Here is a 16,143-nt window from a genome sequence, read left to right as displayed (position 1 = left end):
GGGGGTGGGTCTGGACAGATTACAACTATATTTTAATGCTAATGATGACAATTTGCCAGAGGTGTGAAGCTGGGGAGAGTCAGGGATGACTCCAGGTCTTTTGACCAGAGAGCACTGGCAAAGAAAGAAAAGAGAGAGCATCTCAGAGGAAGGTTGGAATCCAAGATACTGCTGGAATCACTAAGCTTTTTATTGGAAGGAGAGTGGCAACAGGGAGAATTACCTGTTGTCCTTCAAATTGGAACTTGCTGTGGAGCCACTAGAGGGCTAAATACATTGTGATGTTTGAGCCCAGTGGGAAGGATTATGTTTTAGAATCACTGGGTGAAAAGAATTAGTTTTAGTTCCCATTGATGTTGGATAAATGGAGGGGGGTGTGAGAAATGATCATGAGTGTTTCTTGTAGGATAGAAAATAGGTATCAGCAAAAGTCTGGAACTTGGGGAGGGATAAGCTGACATCACAAAGGAATGAAACCTTACCATCTGTGCTGGAGATAGTTATCTAGCCATCTCCTCTAACAACTGCAGTTTAATTGCTTATCTGCCAAGCAATGTTGTAAACTATGTGAAAGCAAAGGTTAAGGGAGTGGGAGGAGGAGGCTTCCATTCAGTGGAGAGATAAATGCTGGCCCCAACCACCTACAGTGCAAGAGTTGTTGGAAAGATGGTATATATAGAAGGAACATGGGGGAAAGCCAGGGGAGCCTACTATGGGTGTTGGGATGACATCACAGAGCTTACCCTTGAGCTCTGAAGGTGAAAAGTTTGCCAAATGGAAAACAGGGAATGGTAAGTATAGAAGATTGAAAGGCATGAGAATTTATCACAGGAGTATAGGCTTTGAAGGATAAAGAGAGCAGCAAATGGCAGAAGATGAAGCTGTAGTGTTGCTGAAAGTCATTCAGAGATGCTCAAACTCATGTACATTAAAAGTCACATGAAAGTTAGAACATGAGTTGGGGGGACAGCCTCTAGGAATGGAGTGTGCAGCCCTGCTGGGGTGGGCAAACATTCCTTCTAGGCAGTGTCCTTTTAAGAAGTGACACAATATGGGGTACCTGCCTGGCTCAGTCTGTTAAGCATCTGTCTTTGGCTTAGGTCATGATCCCAGGGTCCTGGGATCGAGCCCCCGCATTTTGCTCCCTGCTCAGCAGGAAGCCCGATTCTCCCTCTCCTGTTTCCCCTGCTTGTGTTCGTTCTCTCTCTCTCTCTCTCTGTCAAATAAATAAATACAATATTTAAAAGAAAAAGACAAAGAAGTGACATAATCTGTGTCCTCTCTCCTGATTCCCTTACCTTAGGGGTTCTCAGCCTCAGCACTGTTGACATTTTGGGCTAGATAATTCTTTGTTGTTCTGGGTTCCCTTCTGCACTCTAAGATATTCAGCAGCATCCCTACCCTCTACCCACAGAATGCCAGTAGCAGCTTCCTGAGCTGTGACAACCAAAAATGTCTCTAGACATCATCCAGTGTCCCCTGGGGGTGGAAGTGGAGGGCGAAATTGCTCCCAGTTGAGAACCACTACCTTACATCAAATTTAATGCCCAGTTCTAGTGTTGCCCCTTTGTAACTTCTCTTGGTTCCATGCCTTTCAGCCCATTTCTACCACCCCAGTACAGACCTTCATCACTGGAGTTACTGCATCCTTTCCTATGTATATTTTACGTCTCTTTACTCTCTCACTGTTGGAAGATTAATCATCAGAAAACTCAGCTGTCACGTATCACTCTACTCATGTGCAGTCAGTTCCTCTCCTCAACTCCATAATTCCAGACTTCTTTTTTTTTTTTTTTAAGATTTTATTTATTCATTTGACAGACAGAGATCACAAGTAGGCAGAGAGGCAGGCAGAGAGAGGAGGAAGCAGGCTGCCCGCCGAGCAGAGAGCCCAATTCGGGACTTGATCCCAGGACCTTGGGATCATGACCCAAGCCGAAGGCAGAGGCTTTAACCCACTGAGCCACTGGGGTGCCCCAATCCCAGACTTCTTATACAGGTACCCAAAGTGCTCCAGCCCCCAGCCCCAACCTGTTTACAACCTCCTATCTCTGCCCTTTTATATTCTCTTATCCAGACAAATTGGATGCCCCCAAATGCTCCTGACCCCACATTTTCTCATTCAGTTGCTCTTTGCTTCTGTTGTTGGCTGTTTGTTCAAGGCCCACCTTTCCAGTTGCCAGCTGCGTTGGGGAACCTTGAAGGTCCAACTCAGATGCCATGTTATCAGCAAAGACTTCTTCCTTTGCTCTTCTCTCTTTGTTTGTTCCAAATCATCTAACATTAATATTTATTTGTGTCTTATTTTCTAGTCCCTTGTCTACAAATAAGACATGTCTTTCTTCTTTGTGTTCCTCCCATCTCCAAACATCCTGTCTTAGGCAAAGTAAGCAGTATTTGAATGTCTACATTATCCTAAAGCAGCATAGGCATAAGCTGAGAAACTTAGTTGCCACTAAGTTTGATAAGGTAATCTAAAACACATTGACACTGTTAAAAATACTCAAATTCCTAAGGCTATAAATACTGATATTATATAACATTGGAGATTTTTAACATTTGTGTTTTTTTTTTCCCCTCTCTAGCCTGCCTATCAGAACCTGAGGCAGCGAGTTGACAACTTTGTTGCGAACCACTTGGCAACTCATACATGGAGTCCCCACCTCAATAAGAACCAGCTAAGAAACAATATTAGGCAGCAAGTGCTCAAGTAAGTCTCAGAAGGGTCCAGCCCCTGGGCAGGCTTGACAATGTCCATCTACTCTGTGGAAGGCAGGGATGTTATATGGAAGTCTGATGTTATTTTGTCAAGTTTGATTGGCCGTTGCATATGTGATGCTGTGTAATTTTAGAGCGACCTGTCTTATCACTTCACATTCCCCATAAATTTTAGCAGTCTGATTTCTCCTGTAGACCTGGGGAACTAACTGAAGAAAGAGGATGACAATGTGACTTAAAAAAAACAAAACAAAAACCTAGCGTAGAATATTAATAGATGGTAAGTGCCAGAATATTGCTATACCATTCATTCACAACTATTTTTTTGACCCTAAAAGATCAGGCTTTTTTATTCCTCTTTGACAAATAAAAAGACATTCTAGATCATTGCAATTAAAATAATTGCCTCTGTCTTGAGGTTGTATCTTGTATCTTCTAATACAGCACTCCCAGCCCCCCCTCTTTTTTTTTGCACTTTACTATGACTTTTAACTCTGTTTTTAGTGATGATATACCCAGTAAAAGAAGGAAAGTGTGTTTGGACCTGTCAGAGCCACTTTTGGGTAAACATAAGATAAAGAGAATGAAAAGAACTGGAATGTTTAGAGGGACCTAAAAAAAAAAAAAAAAAAAAAAGGTGTTCCCAAAAAAGCAGATTTACAAGATTTACAAGATTTACTATCTTGTTCTTGAATATAAATATTTGACAAGACAGGAACACCTCGACCCTGTATCTTTGCTTCATCACCCCTGCAGCCTGCTCAAGGGGTTACTAAGTTATTTAAAGAGTACCATGTCTTCCTCTCTTGACAAATATTTATGTTCAAGCTCATCTTTTAGAATGAAATGTGACTTCCAAGCCGTTAAATCCATTTTCTACCTACCACCTTTTCATACCCTCTTGTCCTGTAGGAACCTCACTAACCTAATAGCGTGTGTACTCCATTGATAGTTCTACCTGCAAGAAACCCCACAGAACTTCCTACTCTGACTCAAAGACCTATTTAGGTCCAAGTAATATGAGAAACCAGGAGCCTGGGGGCTCTTACTATCTCCTACCACAGAAGAGAGGAGGGAAATAGAATAATAGTTTTGTTGTCTACATTTTATAGGAAGTTTAAGGAACCTATAAAAGAGCCTAGGAGAGATCAAAAGATGCCAGGGAGGGCTGCATAGTAAGATCTGATGAGAGAAGCCAAAGCCTTTCCTGAAAACCTGAGGCAGCCGTGGTTTGCTGGGGGCGGGGCCTGGGGGGGGGTACTTATTTCCAGGCTTTCAAGGGAACAGTAGGGGGAGAAGCCTACTGACTGTTTCTACCAAGTACTCCTGATTACTGAGGGCTCTCACCCTTTTCACAAATGATTACTACCTTTAAAAACAGAGTTTTCATGGGTTGGAAGGGGAGGTGCTTTCTTTTTTTCATATATTGAGAGACTAAAGTGGAAGGCAGATTTCCTTGTATTGCATTTACTCCTTAGCATACAAAACCTAGAAAGGATGGAAGCTTTCAGTTACTCTTTTCTTGCTCCTGTAAAATCAAGCACTTAAAACTCTTAGGGCACCAATATAAGACATTTTCACAGGCTCTTGTTTGGTGAGGGGTTGCTATACCCCATCAGTAAGGGGTTCTCATGACTACTAATAGTTACTGTTATAGTGTGACTGGCTTCTAGAGACATTTTAGAACAAGGGAAACAGCTGTGTCTTAGATAGCTTAGTCATTGCTCTTCTTGGGACATTTGTTAATTTTCTTCTAGCCATGTTATTTATTTTTAAATAAAATATTCTCCTTTTTAAATTCCATTAGTAAAGTCATGTGTTGCTGATTATAAAACATTTTCAGGCTTCCTTAAAGAAAGAGTTGTGTCCAACTACTGTTGTAGGGAGAGACTAGTCCCTATAAATAGAATTTCGAAGAGTTTTTCATACAAAGACATTGAGGAATATTCAGTTGACCATTAGCTTGAACCATCTACAGTTACCATTTTTGTAGAACAAAAACCATCTAATTTCAGCAATTTCAAATAGCTGAACTTAATCATTGCTATTCTGACTCAATAGTATTCTTTTTATGCATTCATTTGAACAGCAGACTCTAAAATGCTAGTTAGCTCTAAATAATGATCTTAACTGAGCAATTTAAAAGGAAGACAATGAAGTAGCTTCAATCAGGAAAAATACCACCTGCTGGCCTTTTGGCCTGCCCTTGGATGGATACAGGGTTGTGGCTTCTCAGGTGAGGCAGATGTGACCACACTGCGCTTGAGTGAGCCCACTAAGAGCCCACAATGCTCTTAGTGGGTTTACGTGAGCACAGTGTGGTCACAGGACTGACCTCCGCTTTAAGATCAGAGCTGACCTTGGTGGAAGACTAGACTGAAGTAGACGAGGACCTGGAATATAAGCAGAGAGGCTGCAGCAGTAATTTTAGGGTGGGTGGGTTTTATTTTTTATGTAATGCCTTTGTATTATGCCTTAAAACATTTTTAAGATTGCTTGTCCTTTTCTTTTCCACCTGCTACATTTTGAAGGCACCTCTAAGATGTAATAGTGTTTGCAGGACTTGCTTTTTTTTTTTTTTTTTTAAATCTTAGAACTTTAAAAAGCAGGTTACCTACTTTATACGGTGTTGACTCATTTTTCTCTATGGCCCACATAAGTAGAATTATAGTATCACAAGGCTGCAAGGTGCCTCAGGAAATGGAAATCAAATCCATCCTCTACTCCAGACTGAGCTGCACTCAAAAATAGCATTGTAATGTAAAAGAAGAAACACCTCCCCCATTCTGCAGAGAGAGCCTGAGGCCTAGAGGCTGGAGGGACCAGCACCCTGCTCTTGCAGCACTCTCCAGGAAACTTTGGCTTCTTGGATGGTTTGTTTTGTTTTGTCTTAAGGAAGAAACACGTTTTAGGTACATTTCTTAAAATCCTTGTCCTCTTCTCTCTCGCACTCTCGCGCTCTCTCTCTCTCTCTCTCAAAAAAAGAAAGAAAGAAAGAAAGTGTTTGTCCTCTTATTTTACTCAGGGTTTTGTGATTTTCTACACATTTCAGACTTCGTTGTTCCCTTTGCTCCTGTATCTCTAGTGTATATTTCTCTGAGCTCTTTCTTCCTCTTCTGTGGAAATCAAGGCTCAGTGCAAATGTCTTCTCTTTTGACACATTCCCAAATGTTCTTAAATATATCTAATAATTCTTTATTCCACTCTTTCCCTACAGTAGATGGTGTGTCGTAATGCCTATCTGGTATTTTATTTTATTTTATTTTTTTTTTTTTAAAGATTTTATTTATTTATTTGACAGAGAGCGAGATCACAAGTAGGCAGAGAGGCAGACAGAGAGAGAGGGGGAAGCAGGCTCCCTGCTGAGCAGACAGCTGGATGTGGGGCTCGATCCCAGGACCCTGAGATCATGACCTGAGCCGAAGGCAGAGGCTTTAACCCACTGAGCCACCCAGGTGCCCCCTATCTGGTATTTTAATTGTTTGTTTCTATTTCTCCTGCCAGCCGGGGACCAGGTCTGATTTGTAGTGGAGAGTGACTAGCATAGTGACATTCGTAACATAATTGTTGAATGAATAAATCACCAGTTTTTATAGAGGAAGATAATAAAAAGAAAGCCAGAAGTCTTAAGTTTTGTTTATGTGTTTCTGAAGTTTTCTTTCTTTTTTTGTAAGTTTTAATGAAATTACACTCTGTGTGTTCTTCAGTTTTCCTAAAGATCCTAATACTTATAAAAGTTTTACATTTTTCTGTTAAAAAAAAAAAAGTTGTGGAGTACATAGGTTTATTTTATACCCAGAATTCAGCTTTAGTGAACATTTATTCCCATATGCCCTGCCAGGGTTGGAGTAAGATAGGCATCACCTGTTAGGTGTGGACTCTAGATAGACTATTGTGTCTAGTTTTCTTTTTTTTTTTTTAAAGATTTTTTTTATTTATTTGACAGAGAGACAGCAAGAGAGGGAACACAAGCAAGAGAGTGGGAGAGGGAGAAGCAGGCCTCCCGCCAAGCAGGGAGCCCGATGCAGGGCTCAATCCCAGGACCCTGAGATCATGACCTGAGCCAAATGCAGATGCTTAAAGACTGAGCCACCCAAGTGCCCCTGTTGTGTCTAGTTTTTAAGGGTTTGTTTTTTGTTTTGTCTGCTTTAGTATTTCCACTAGTGATACCAATGATAAAAAGCATACCGACTTTCTTGTAGTGTGGTATATTTCCCACAGCCTATTCTTTCCATTATTAAGATGGGTGGATCAGAGCAATTTAAGGTTGCACATACATATAATAGATACAGTTTACTTAAAAGTAATTAATGCATATAATTTGGAATTGTTTTTTACCTTTCTGTAAAAATTTTCTCATGTTTCAGATCAGGAATGTTGGAGTCTGGTATTGACCGAATTATTTCTCAGGTTGTGGATCCAAAGATCAACCACACATTCAGACCTCAAGTAGAGAAAGCTGTGCATGAGTTTTTGGCCACACTAAATCACAAAGAGGAAGCAAGTGGCAGCACAGCCCCCGACGATGAGAAACCAGACTCTTCCATCATTACACAAGGTGCCTTGCTTTTCCTCTTGGTCAGTTCCATTGCTTTGCTTCTTGAACCGAGTATGAAGTCAGGGATATGTAGTTCCTTAAAACATCTGTCTCTGTGGCAATGCTAGTGAAATTATATTTATTTTAAATATCACCTACATTCCTTAACTGACAGACTGTTTCTTTTTTAGATTAACACAAAATAATAGACATTTTACTAATGTATTGAGAGTGTGTGTGTGCGTGTGTGTGTGTGTGTGTGTTTATGTGTGTTTCAGTAGAGGGAATAATTAAAATAACTAAAGAGAATTAAGACTATTCTCAGTATGGTGGCTTTCCTGTGATTCAGTATTAGAACAGTAGAGAATTTAGAATGTACTAGGTATTAACACTGGTATCCAAAAATCTAAAGAAATATGAATGGTGTGTATAGCATATGTGTCTTATAAAGATGGCAGTGACTTGTAGTGTTAATTCAGCAGAGGGGCTTACCTTCTGCATAAATTTTTTCTTTCTCTTTTTTTAAAGGATTTATTTATTTTAGAGAGAGAGTGCAGGTGCACGAGCACAGGGAGGGGCAGAGGGACAGGGAGAGAATCCTCAAGCAGACTCCCTGCTGAGTGCAAAGCCCCACACAGGGTTCAATCCCACGATCCTGAGATTGGGACCTGAGCCAAAATCAAGAGTTGGGCACTCAACCAAATGAGCCAGCCAGGCGCCTCTGCATAATTTTTTTTAACACTTGTCTTTCCCTCAAAGGTGTCCCAGTTCCTGGACCCAGCGTTAATGTAGCCAATGATGCCATGTCAATCTTGGAAACCATAACTTCTCTTAACCAAGAAGCCAGTGCGGCCAGGGCTTCAACAGAAACGTCAAATGCCAAGACCAGTGAGAGAGTATCCAAAAAACTCCCTTCTCAGCCAAGCATTGACACTAGTACTGAAAAAGAGAAAACTTCAGAGGACATAGCTGATAAAGAAAAACCTACACCCGATTCTGCAGGGGAAGGACAAGAGACAGCTCCCAAGCCTGAAGAATTTACTGATCTCCCTTGTCCAATTGAAGAAATTAAAAATCACACGAAAGAGAGCAATAATTCAGTTCTGCTGAATAAGGATGTTCAACAGGAAAGCAGTGACCAAAAGAACAAATCAACAGACAAAGGTGAAAAGAAGCCAGAGAGCAATGACAAAGGAGAAAGAAAGAAAGAAAAGAAGGAAAAGACTGAAAAGAAATTTGATCACTCCAAAAGGAATGAGGACCTACAAAAAGTAAAAGAGGAAAAACAAACAAAGGAAAAAGAAATAGAATGTTCAAAACTCCCTTCAGAAAAGAACAGTAATAAACCTAAAACCATTGAAGGGACAAAAGAAGGTATATAAAAACTTGCAAAAATCTACAACTGTTTACACATCAGAAAGTGTCCATCGGGGACGAGGTGTCAAATTTGCCTTCAGATTTTAGTAACTATTTCAACTGTTTCAAAAGCCTAAAAAGTCATATCCCCTTTGCTAAAAAATGAAGAATAAACATTTGTATATTTTCCATGCCATTGTACCAACTCACAAAGTATATGAAGAGAAAAGGTCTAAACCTTATAATTTAACTTGTAATTTATGCACATACATTATTCCAAGCAACTTAATTCATAGTATATATCCTAATCTTTAAAATATTAGTAAATAATTCACTTTCTTAATATTTGCCTTTTGTATATGTCATTTACATCATAAATTAGTAGTTATTTTTACAGAATACTAGTTTGCTTTTGTATTTTCTCAAAACACCTCTACCTTGATACTGGTTACAAATGATGAGAGATTTCTATTTCTTTTTTTTTTTCTTTCTTTTTTTTGAGAGATTTTTATTTCTAAAGTTGAAGATCTTTGACATGTATTTAATGCAGGAATTATAGATGTAATTTAGGAATTGGGTGCTGAATATGTTTTTGTAACAACGTGATTTATCTTCATGTTTTGTTTCCCTCTTGAAGATTGCTCTTTGATAGATTCTGATGTGGATGGACTTACAGACATCACAGTTAGCTCCGTCCATACCAGTGACCTTTCCTCTTTTGAAGAAGATACCGAGGAGGAAGTTCTAATGTCTGATAGCATGGAAGAAGGAGAGATTACATCAGATGGTAAAGCATTTTATTTAATAATGCCTCTGTGAAGCTTCCCGTGGAGCATTATTTGTATATTCAGATGGCTGTTTCGTGAAAGACAGTGTGGTATAGTGGCAAGAGCATGGGACTTTGTAGTTGGAAGATTTGTTTCTGAGTCCCAGCTCCGAGGTTGTCTGTCTGAGCAAGCTTGGTAAGTTACTCAACAAGCCTTGGTACTCCCACCTTTTAACTCCATTCCTCAGGTTTATTAGAAGGTGTAGATGAGACAGTGTACATGAAGATGCTGTATATGTGTGAGTGTATGTGTCTGGGTTTGTACAGGTGATGTTAAGGGAACACAGTCCACAAGATTGCCCTTACTTCTGACACCAGTTGCAAATTTGGGATCCCTAAGCCCACCCTTAGGTTTGATAATTCTCTAGAAGGACTCACTGAAAGCTTTAAACTTTATGGTTATGGTTTGTTGCAGCTGAGGGACACACATTAAAATCAGCCGAGGAACAGGCATATAGGTCAGAGTCCAAGAAAGTTCCAAACATTGAGCTTCCAGTTGGCCTTTTATGGAGGCCATTACTTTCCTGTAGAGTTATGGAGAGCATTACTTTCCTGCCATTGATGTCAGACAATATGTATGGCTAATCGCCAACTAGGGAAACTCACATAAGCCTTGATGTCCAAAGTTTTTGTTCGGGCTCCATCATGTAGACATAGTGTCTGATCTCAGTCCCCAGCCTCTCTGAAAGTCAGGCTGATACCTCATGGCCCAAATCTTCCAACCCAGATCATACTGTGATATGATTTAATTTGACCCAAGAGCCCCAAGCAAACAGAAACACCTGTCAGACACGACATTCCAGAGACTCAGAGATCACCTCCCAGAAGCTAGACCACAGTCATGCCTTGTCCCAGGACACGACCATACTTCTCTTTACAGTTTGTTTTTCAGTTAACCCTTATTAAGCACTTACTGTATTCTAGTCATTGTGTTAACTTCTCACATTCCTGTGTGTACTAGCTTTTATAATCCTCACAACAGCCCTGGGAAGTAGGTCCAAGTGAGGAAACAAAGTTACCAAGAGAAGGGTTCCTGTCCAGGGTCACGCAGCTGTTGAGCTCCAGGTCCAGTTTCAAACCTGAGTCTGCGCTTCTGACCAACATTTTGTGTGGCTCTGTATCACATGATTAAGTTCTGCTTATGACCTTTTTGAAAAATCAAATATTTGCAACTATTTGTAAGTAGCATCTTGTAAATTTGCTGTTGGCTTTTGGATAAAACACTGTAAAGAGAAAATCCTAGAGGAGAAAAAGTAGATGCTCTTAATTCCACAGATGTATTTTTCAGTCTCTCCCATTTTGCATTCTTAGTAGCCCCAGGATGACCAGCTCAAAAAGCAACATCAGAATTCAGCCACTTTTCATACCTCTTCATGAGGTCAGTTCTGTAGGCTTTATATAGGATGATGAATGCTACTCATCCTGTGAGCACCCCACTTCCTGAAGCTGACTAAAATTCTCATTCTGGGTGTTTTTTTGGGGCTCTTCAAGTTTTTTCCTAGACAGGACTCCTGGTTTTCTATGTATGAGATCTAAAAAGTAAGAAGGTGATTATTTTTAAAGTACTAAGTGGTAGGAAATGAAAACCTTGTTTACAGGTGTTCTACTTGACTGTGTCATGGAGCAACATACCCATCTTCCTAGGGTAGAGGTGTTTTATTATTATTTATTTTAATTTTGTTTATTGATTTGGGAGAAAGAGCATAAACAGGGGGAGGAGCAAAGGGAGAGTGAGAAGCAGACTCCATACTGAGCAGGGAGCCCAACTCTGGGCTTAATCACAGGACCCTGAGATCATGACCTGAGCTAAAGTCAGATACTTAACCAACTGAGCCACCCAGGCGCCCCAAGGTAGAGGAGTTTTAGTATATACTTTGTGTAGGGCCTCTTGTGTAGGGACTCTTGTATCATTAAAATCTCAAATTAAAAAAAAGAATTTCAAGCCCACTTTAAAATGTGGCTTCAAGTAAATTTATTCAGTTTTACGGTGGTAAAATATTCATACCAGGTCCACTGATCTACAAATGAGAATTAACTATTTGTCAAGGAACCATAAATAGCGATAAGGTCTGATTTTTCTTTGCTTTCTTTATGTGTGAGAAGTTAATTGTAAGAAATAAATTAAGATTTGGATTACAGCCATTAAAATGTTTATTTCTGATTTTTTGCTTACTGATATTTCCTGTTGGACCTCAGATGTACTTGAACGACATTGGTACTGTTTTGCCACTTGATGTTGATCAAGCATAGTGTTAATTTTATTGGTCATTCACAGAAGCACTCCTTTTTCTGTTGGCTTTCTTCCAGATGAGGAGAAGAACAAGCAGAACAAAACAAAAACTCAAACCAGTGATCCCAGTGAAGGAAAAGCAAAAAGTGTACGGCACGCTTATGTTCACAAACCGTATCTTTACTCAAAGTATTACAGTGATTCCGATGATGAGCTTACTGTAGAACAACGGCGCCAGTCGATTGTAAGTTCAGACTAGATCTGTTGCTATTTTAACCTGTTTGACTGGTCTGTGTGCAGAGTACTGGACAGCACACCAAACTGACATGTCAGTTCTGCCTTCAGGAACCTGTCATTTAATGAGGCAGTACAGACATAAATATGGAATATGGGTCTTTGTGTCTTGATCAATAGTGAGAACTTGGTAACAATGCTTCACAGTATGGACATGTTTGAATCCAGCGTGGATCGAGCCATACAAAGAGGATGTGTAGCCATCAGTATGATATGAAGAGGGGATACAGTCTGCATATTTTCTAGTTAAAGATGGGGGTGTTTGGCTTATTAACAGCTTCTTAAAGAAAAAGATTGCCACTTCATCATATGTGTACATCTGTTTTAAGATGACTTAACAGTTTTAGAAACATTAAAATACGGAATTACACATTTTAGAGTAAGGAAATACTGCACAGAAAAATTATTTGAAAGAAGTAGGAATGCTAATAATGGCTTATCTCTTGAGAAACTGGCTTCATCAGGATTTATGCCTATACCTAGGATTTTGGCACTTTGAGACTTTTGAGTTCTGAGTGGGAATGGGGTGGTGGGAGTAACCCACAATAACTGGATTCTTGGCTTTTTTAAATAGAAAAGCAGAAAGTCCCACATTTAAAACCTGGGTTCCAAGAACATAACCAGCCAGTTGTATTTGTTGTAGGACTAGCTTGCCTCTTAAATCTGCACAACTTTCTCCTTTAGAATAATTTTTTTAAATTATGATATATTTGCCTATGTATACTTGATGTTCATACATAATTTCTAGCTTTTTTTTTTTGAGAGAAAGAGTGAGCAGTGGGGCAGGGGGCAGAGGGAGACACACAGAGAGAATCTTAAGTAGGCTCCATGCCCCAGCGCAGAGCCCCACATGGGGCTTAGTCTCACAATTCTGAGATTATGACCTGAGCTAAAATCCAGAGTTGGATGCTTAACTGACTGAGCCACCCAGTGGCCCCTCACAGCCCTCCTTTTAGTTAAACTAACTGGTTTATTAAATCACCGTTTCCCAAAATGATACCTTTCCCATTCTTTAAACTAATGGCAATCTGAAAGAGTAATAAAAAATTTTCACATCTGTCTCTTATTCTTCTGGTAGCTTCCAAATGGTATGATGAATATGCAGCATTGCAAAGCCCCTTATTTTGTAAGAACATCTGAAGGGCAAACATTTTTTTTCAGTGTTTTTGCTTTTTCCTCATAATTAGGATAATTGTGACTATTTTGTGGTTTTAGGCTAAAGAGAAAGAAGAGAGACTTTTAAGAAGGCAAATTAATAGAGAGAAACTTGAAGAAAAACGAAAGCAGAAAGCTGAAAAGACAAAGTCTTCAAAAGCTAAGAATCAAGGTATAGGAAGTGTTAACTTTAATATTTTAAATGTCTTACATACTTCATTAATTTTAGATATCCATATTACTTATGAGATGATTATAAAATATAATCTAAATTACATCTCAAAAAACTGTGTTAAAAATTAATCTATTTTCAGGTATGGGAGATTTCCCTTTTTAATCTGACGTGTTGAATAACTTTTTAAATCATATTTCTGTGTCTAAACATTCTGTCGGGTGCCAGCTTATACAACTTACATTTTAGCAATTTACTTTCCTTTGATTGTGGAATGAATTATCTCTGGAAAATGAATTGTTAACCCATGAGTAATCAAGCCTTGATGGTGATATCAGTAGAAGTAATCAATGCTTTATGTTTAAAGTGTCAGACATTTATCTGGAATATTTCATTGACCCAGACTGAACTTACTCTGGGCAGTGATCCTGTATAATATACAAAAACATATATACATTTGCAATTAAAAAGGTAAGTCTCCTCCATCTAAAATAGTTTTTTATCCCAGCATAACTTAAGGATATTAAAGCTATCTAGCCTTTTTACAGTAATTAGAAAATCTTAATGAAAAAGAAATACTAATGTTGTTTATAAACGCTGTTCTGAAATACAGTTTATTGATTGTTTCTTTCCTAGGCAAAAATAGTGTGGATTTAGAAGAATCATCAGCAAAGAGTGTGGAACCTAAAACCCCCAGAATTAAAGAAGTCCTTAAAGAACGGAAAGTTTTAGAGAAGAAAGTAGCCTTAAGCAAAAAAAGAAAGAAAGATTCGAGGTACATATTTTATCTGGCAGCATTCCTATGGTAACATCCCCCCGGCATGCTTTCAGAAGAGAGGCATTGACAGGGTTAATAAAGAGCCATACCTTGAATGTGTGTATCATTATCACATGTTTATGAAAACCAAAGGGTTTCACTTCTTGTCGCATAATTCATTGTGTTAATATCTATATTTCAAAATAGTGTTTCTTGATGCATAAACAGTTGTTTCTAGAATTTCAAAGTTCATAGCCCCTCTAGAATCTCAGGAAATATCTCCACTGTGGACATTCAATAACCTCTTATTTACAGTGACTGCATGCATTTTCCAGGCTTGCTAGGCATTCTCTTCAATGGTATTCATGCATCTCCCCATAATCCAGAGGGCTGAACCAAATTCTTACTTATCATTGTGTTATCATAGTTAATTCTATAAGAATTAGAAAGCTGAAGAGACTCTGAAAGTGACTCTGAAGTCCTTGGAGCCATAAGCTATGACCAGGTTGCAATTAATGGACATTTATCACAGACTTCAAGGTAGCAGAATCAATAATCTGCAGAACTCAGAGGAGTCAGCTCTTAGTTTTCTTATTGTACCTCATTACTATTGATCTGAATAAATACGACTACCGTATTTACTCAAATGATGGTAAGACGTTTGAAATGTAATTATAGCCAATAAAGTATTCATTTTCAAGCAACAAATTAGGAATTTTTTTTCAAGTATACTTTCCTTGCCAAGAGTAAGTTAGTCACACTGGGGATTATGTTTTCTTCTGTTGACTAAGATAGGAATTAAACTGAAATGCAGGGAGGCTTCATTTTTGGATCAAGTGTTTATAATAAAGAAAAACGAAGCTTTTTTTTTTTTTTAACCTTCCTGAAAAACACTTATATTTGATTCAAATCAAGTTAATGTATGACTCTTCCCTCCTACTTAGGAATGTTGAAGAGAATTCTAAAAAGAAACCACAGTCTGAAGAAGATTCTAAAGAAACTCTCAAGACAAGTGAGGTGTGTCTTAATTAATAAAACCTATTTTAAATTCTCTTTTGTTATATATAGGCCATTCAATCCTTTGGAGTAAAACTTAGAAATTCAGTTTGCTCTTTTCCAAGTTAAATAAAAAATCCCTCATCTTTAGCAATCTTGAACTCCCATTCTACTATGGCCTGAATTCCTCATTTTAACTAGTTGATTCATGTAATCTTTTATTTAGTTAACAGCTACTTTTTCCTACTTTCCTTTCCCTCACCCCTAACTCCCCACCCCTATTTCTTATATTGACAATAACAAAATTGCCAGTAATGATAATAAGAGAAAGGGGGGGGGGGTTGGCGCCTGGGTGGCTCCATAGTTTAAACGTCTACCTTCCACCCAGGTCATGATCTGAGTCCCAATATCAGCCCCACATTGGGATCCTGCTAAGTGGGGAGTCTATTCTCCCTCTACCCCTCCCCCTACTCATGCTCCCTCTCTCTTGTTCACTCTCTCTTTCTCAAATAAATAAATAAAATCTTTAAAAAAAAAAAAAGAAAGAAAGAAAGGGGAGGACTCTCAAATCCCCCCACCATAGCGGACCATCCATTTCATTCTCATACGCTCTTCATACATAAATGTATGTAACTTTGTAGAGTGGATATAATCTTGCAAAATGATTTTAACATTCCCTCTTACTCAACTCATGTTACTTTGTAAGCTTCTGATTATTATATTTAATGATTGCATGGTGTTTTATTGAATAGACATGCAAACACCATGCAATCATTAAATTATATTTAATGATTGCATGGTGTTTTATTGAATAGACATACCATGATTTAAGCATGTCCTTACAGTTGAGCACTTAGATTACTTACAAGATCTGATCAATTGAAATAGTAAAAATTATGTTCAATGAATATTTGGATTATTTTCTTAGGGTAAACTTTTACTTTCACTGGATTTAAATCCTTATTTACCCTGCCATATATATAATTCTGAAGCCAAACTTTTTTTTTTTTTTTTTTTTGAGTAAGCTCCACACCTAACCTGGGGCTCAGACTCATGACCCTGAAATCAAGAGTCACATGCTCTACCAACTGAGCCAGCCAGG

At 38.6% G+C, this 16,143-nt stretch overlaps 1 protein-coding gene across 2 annotated transcripts in view; it reads left to right on the top strand.

Moving 5' to 3' along the window:
- BOD1L1 (biorientation of chromosomes in cell division 1 like 1) overlaps nucleotides 1-16,143 on the top strand; it is a 54,560-nt gene that overhangs the window by 4,404 nt on the left and 34,013 nt on the right. For both annotated transcript variants that reach the window (XM_080796538.1, XM_080796537.1), the window contains exons 2-9: nucleotides 2,586-2,710; nucleotides 7,086-7,276; nucleotides 8,015-8,629; nucleotides 9,249-9,398; nucleotides 11,745-11,911; nucleotides 13,177-13,288; nucleotides 13,925-14,063; nucleotides 14,990-15,062. In XM_080796538.1, coding sequence (XP_080652664.1) covers nucleotides 2,586-2,710; nucleotides 7,086-7,276; nucleotides 8,015-8,629; nucleotides 9,249-9,398; nucleotides 11,745-11,911; nucleotides 13,177-13,288; nucleotides 13,925-14,063; nucleotides 14,990-15,062 — 1,572 coding nt within the window. The remainder of the gene's footprint in view (nucleotides 1-2,585; nucleotides 2,711-7,085; nucleotides 7,277-8,014; nucleotides 8,630-9,248; nucleotides 9,399-11,744; nucleotides 11,912-13,176; nucleotides 13,289-13,924; nucleotides 14,064-14,989; nucleotides 15,063-16,143) is intronic.

This window comes from Martes martes (genome assembly GCF_963455335.1).
Source record: "Martes martes genome assembly, chromosome: 2".
Classification (NCBI taxonomy): Eukaryota; Metazoa; Chordata; class Mammalia; order Carnivora; family Mustelidae; genus Martes; species Martes martes.
Note: the sequence above shows the minus strand (reverse complement) of the source record. Positions and strands in the feature narration are given on the sequence as shown.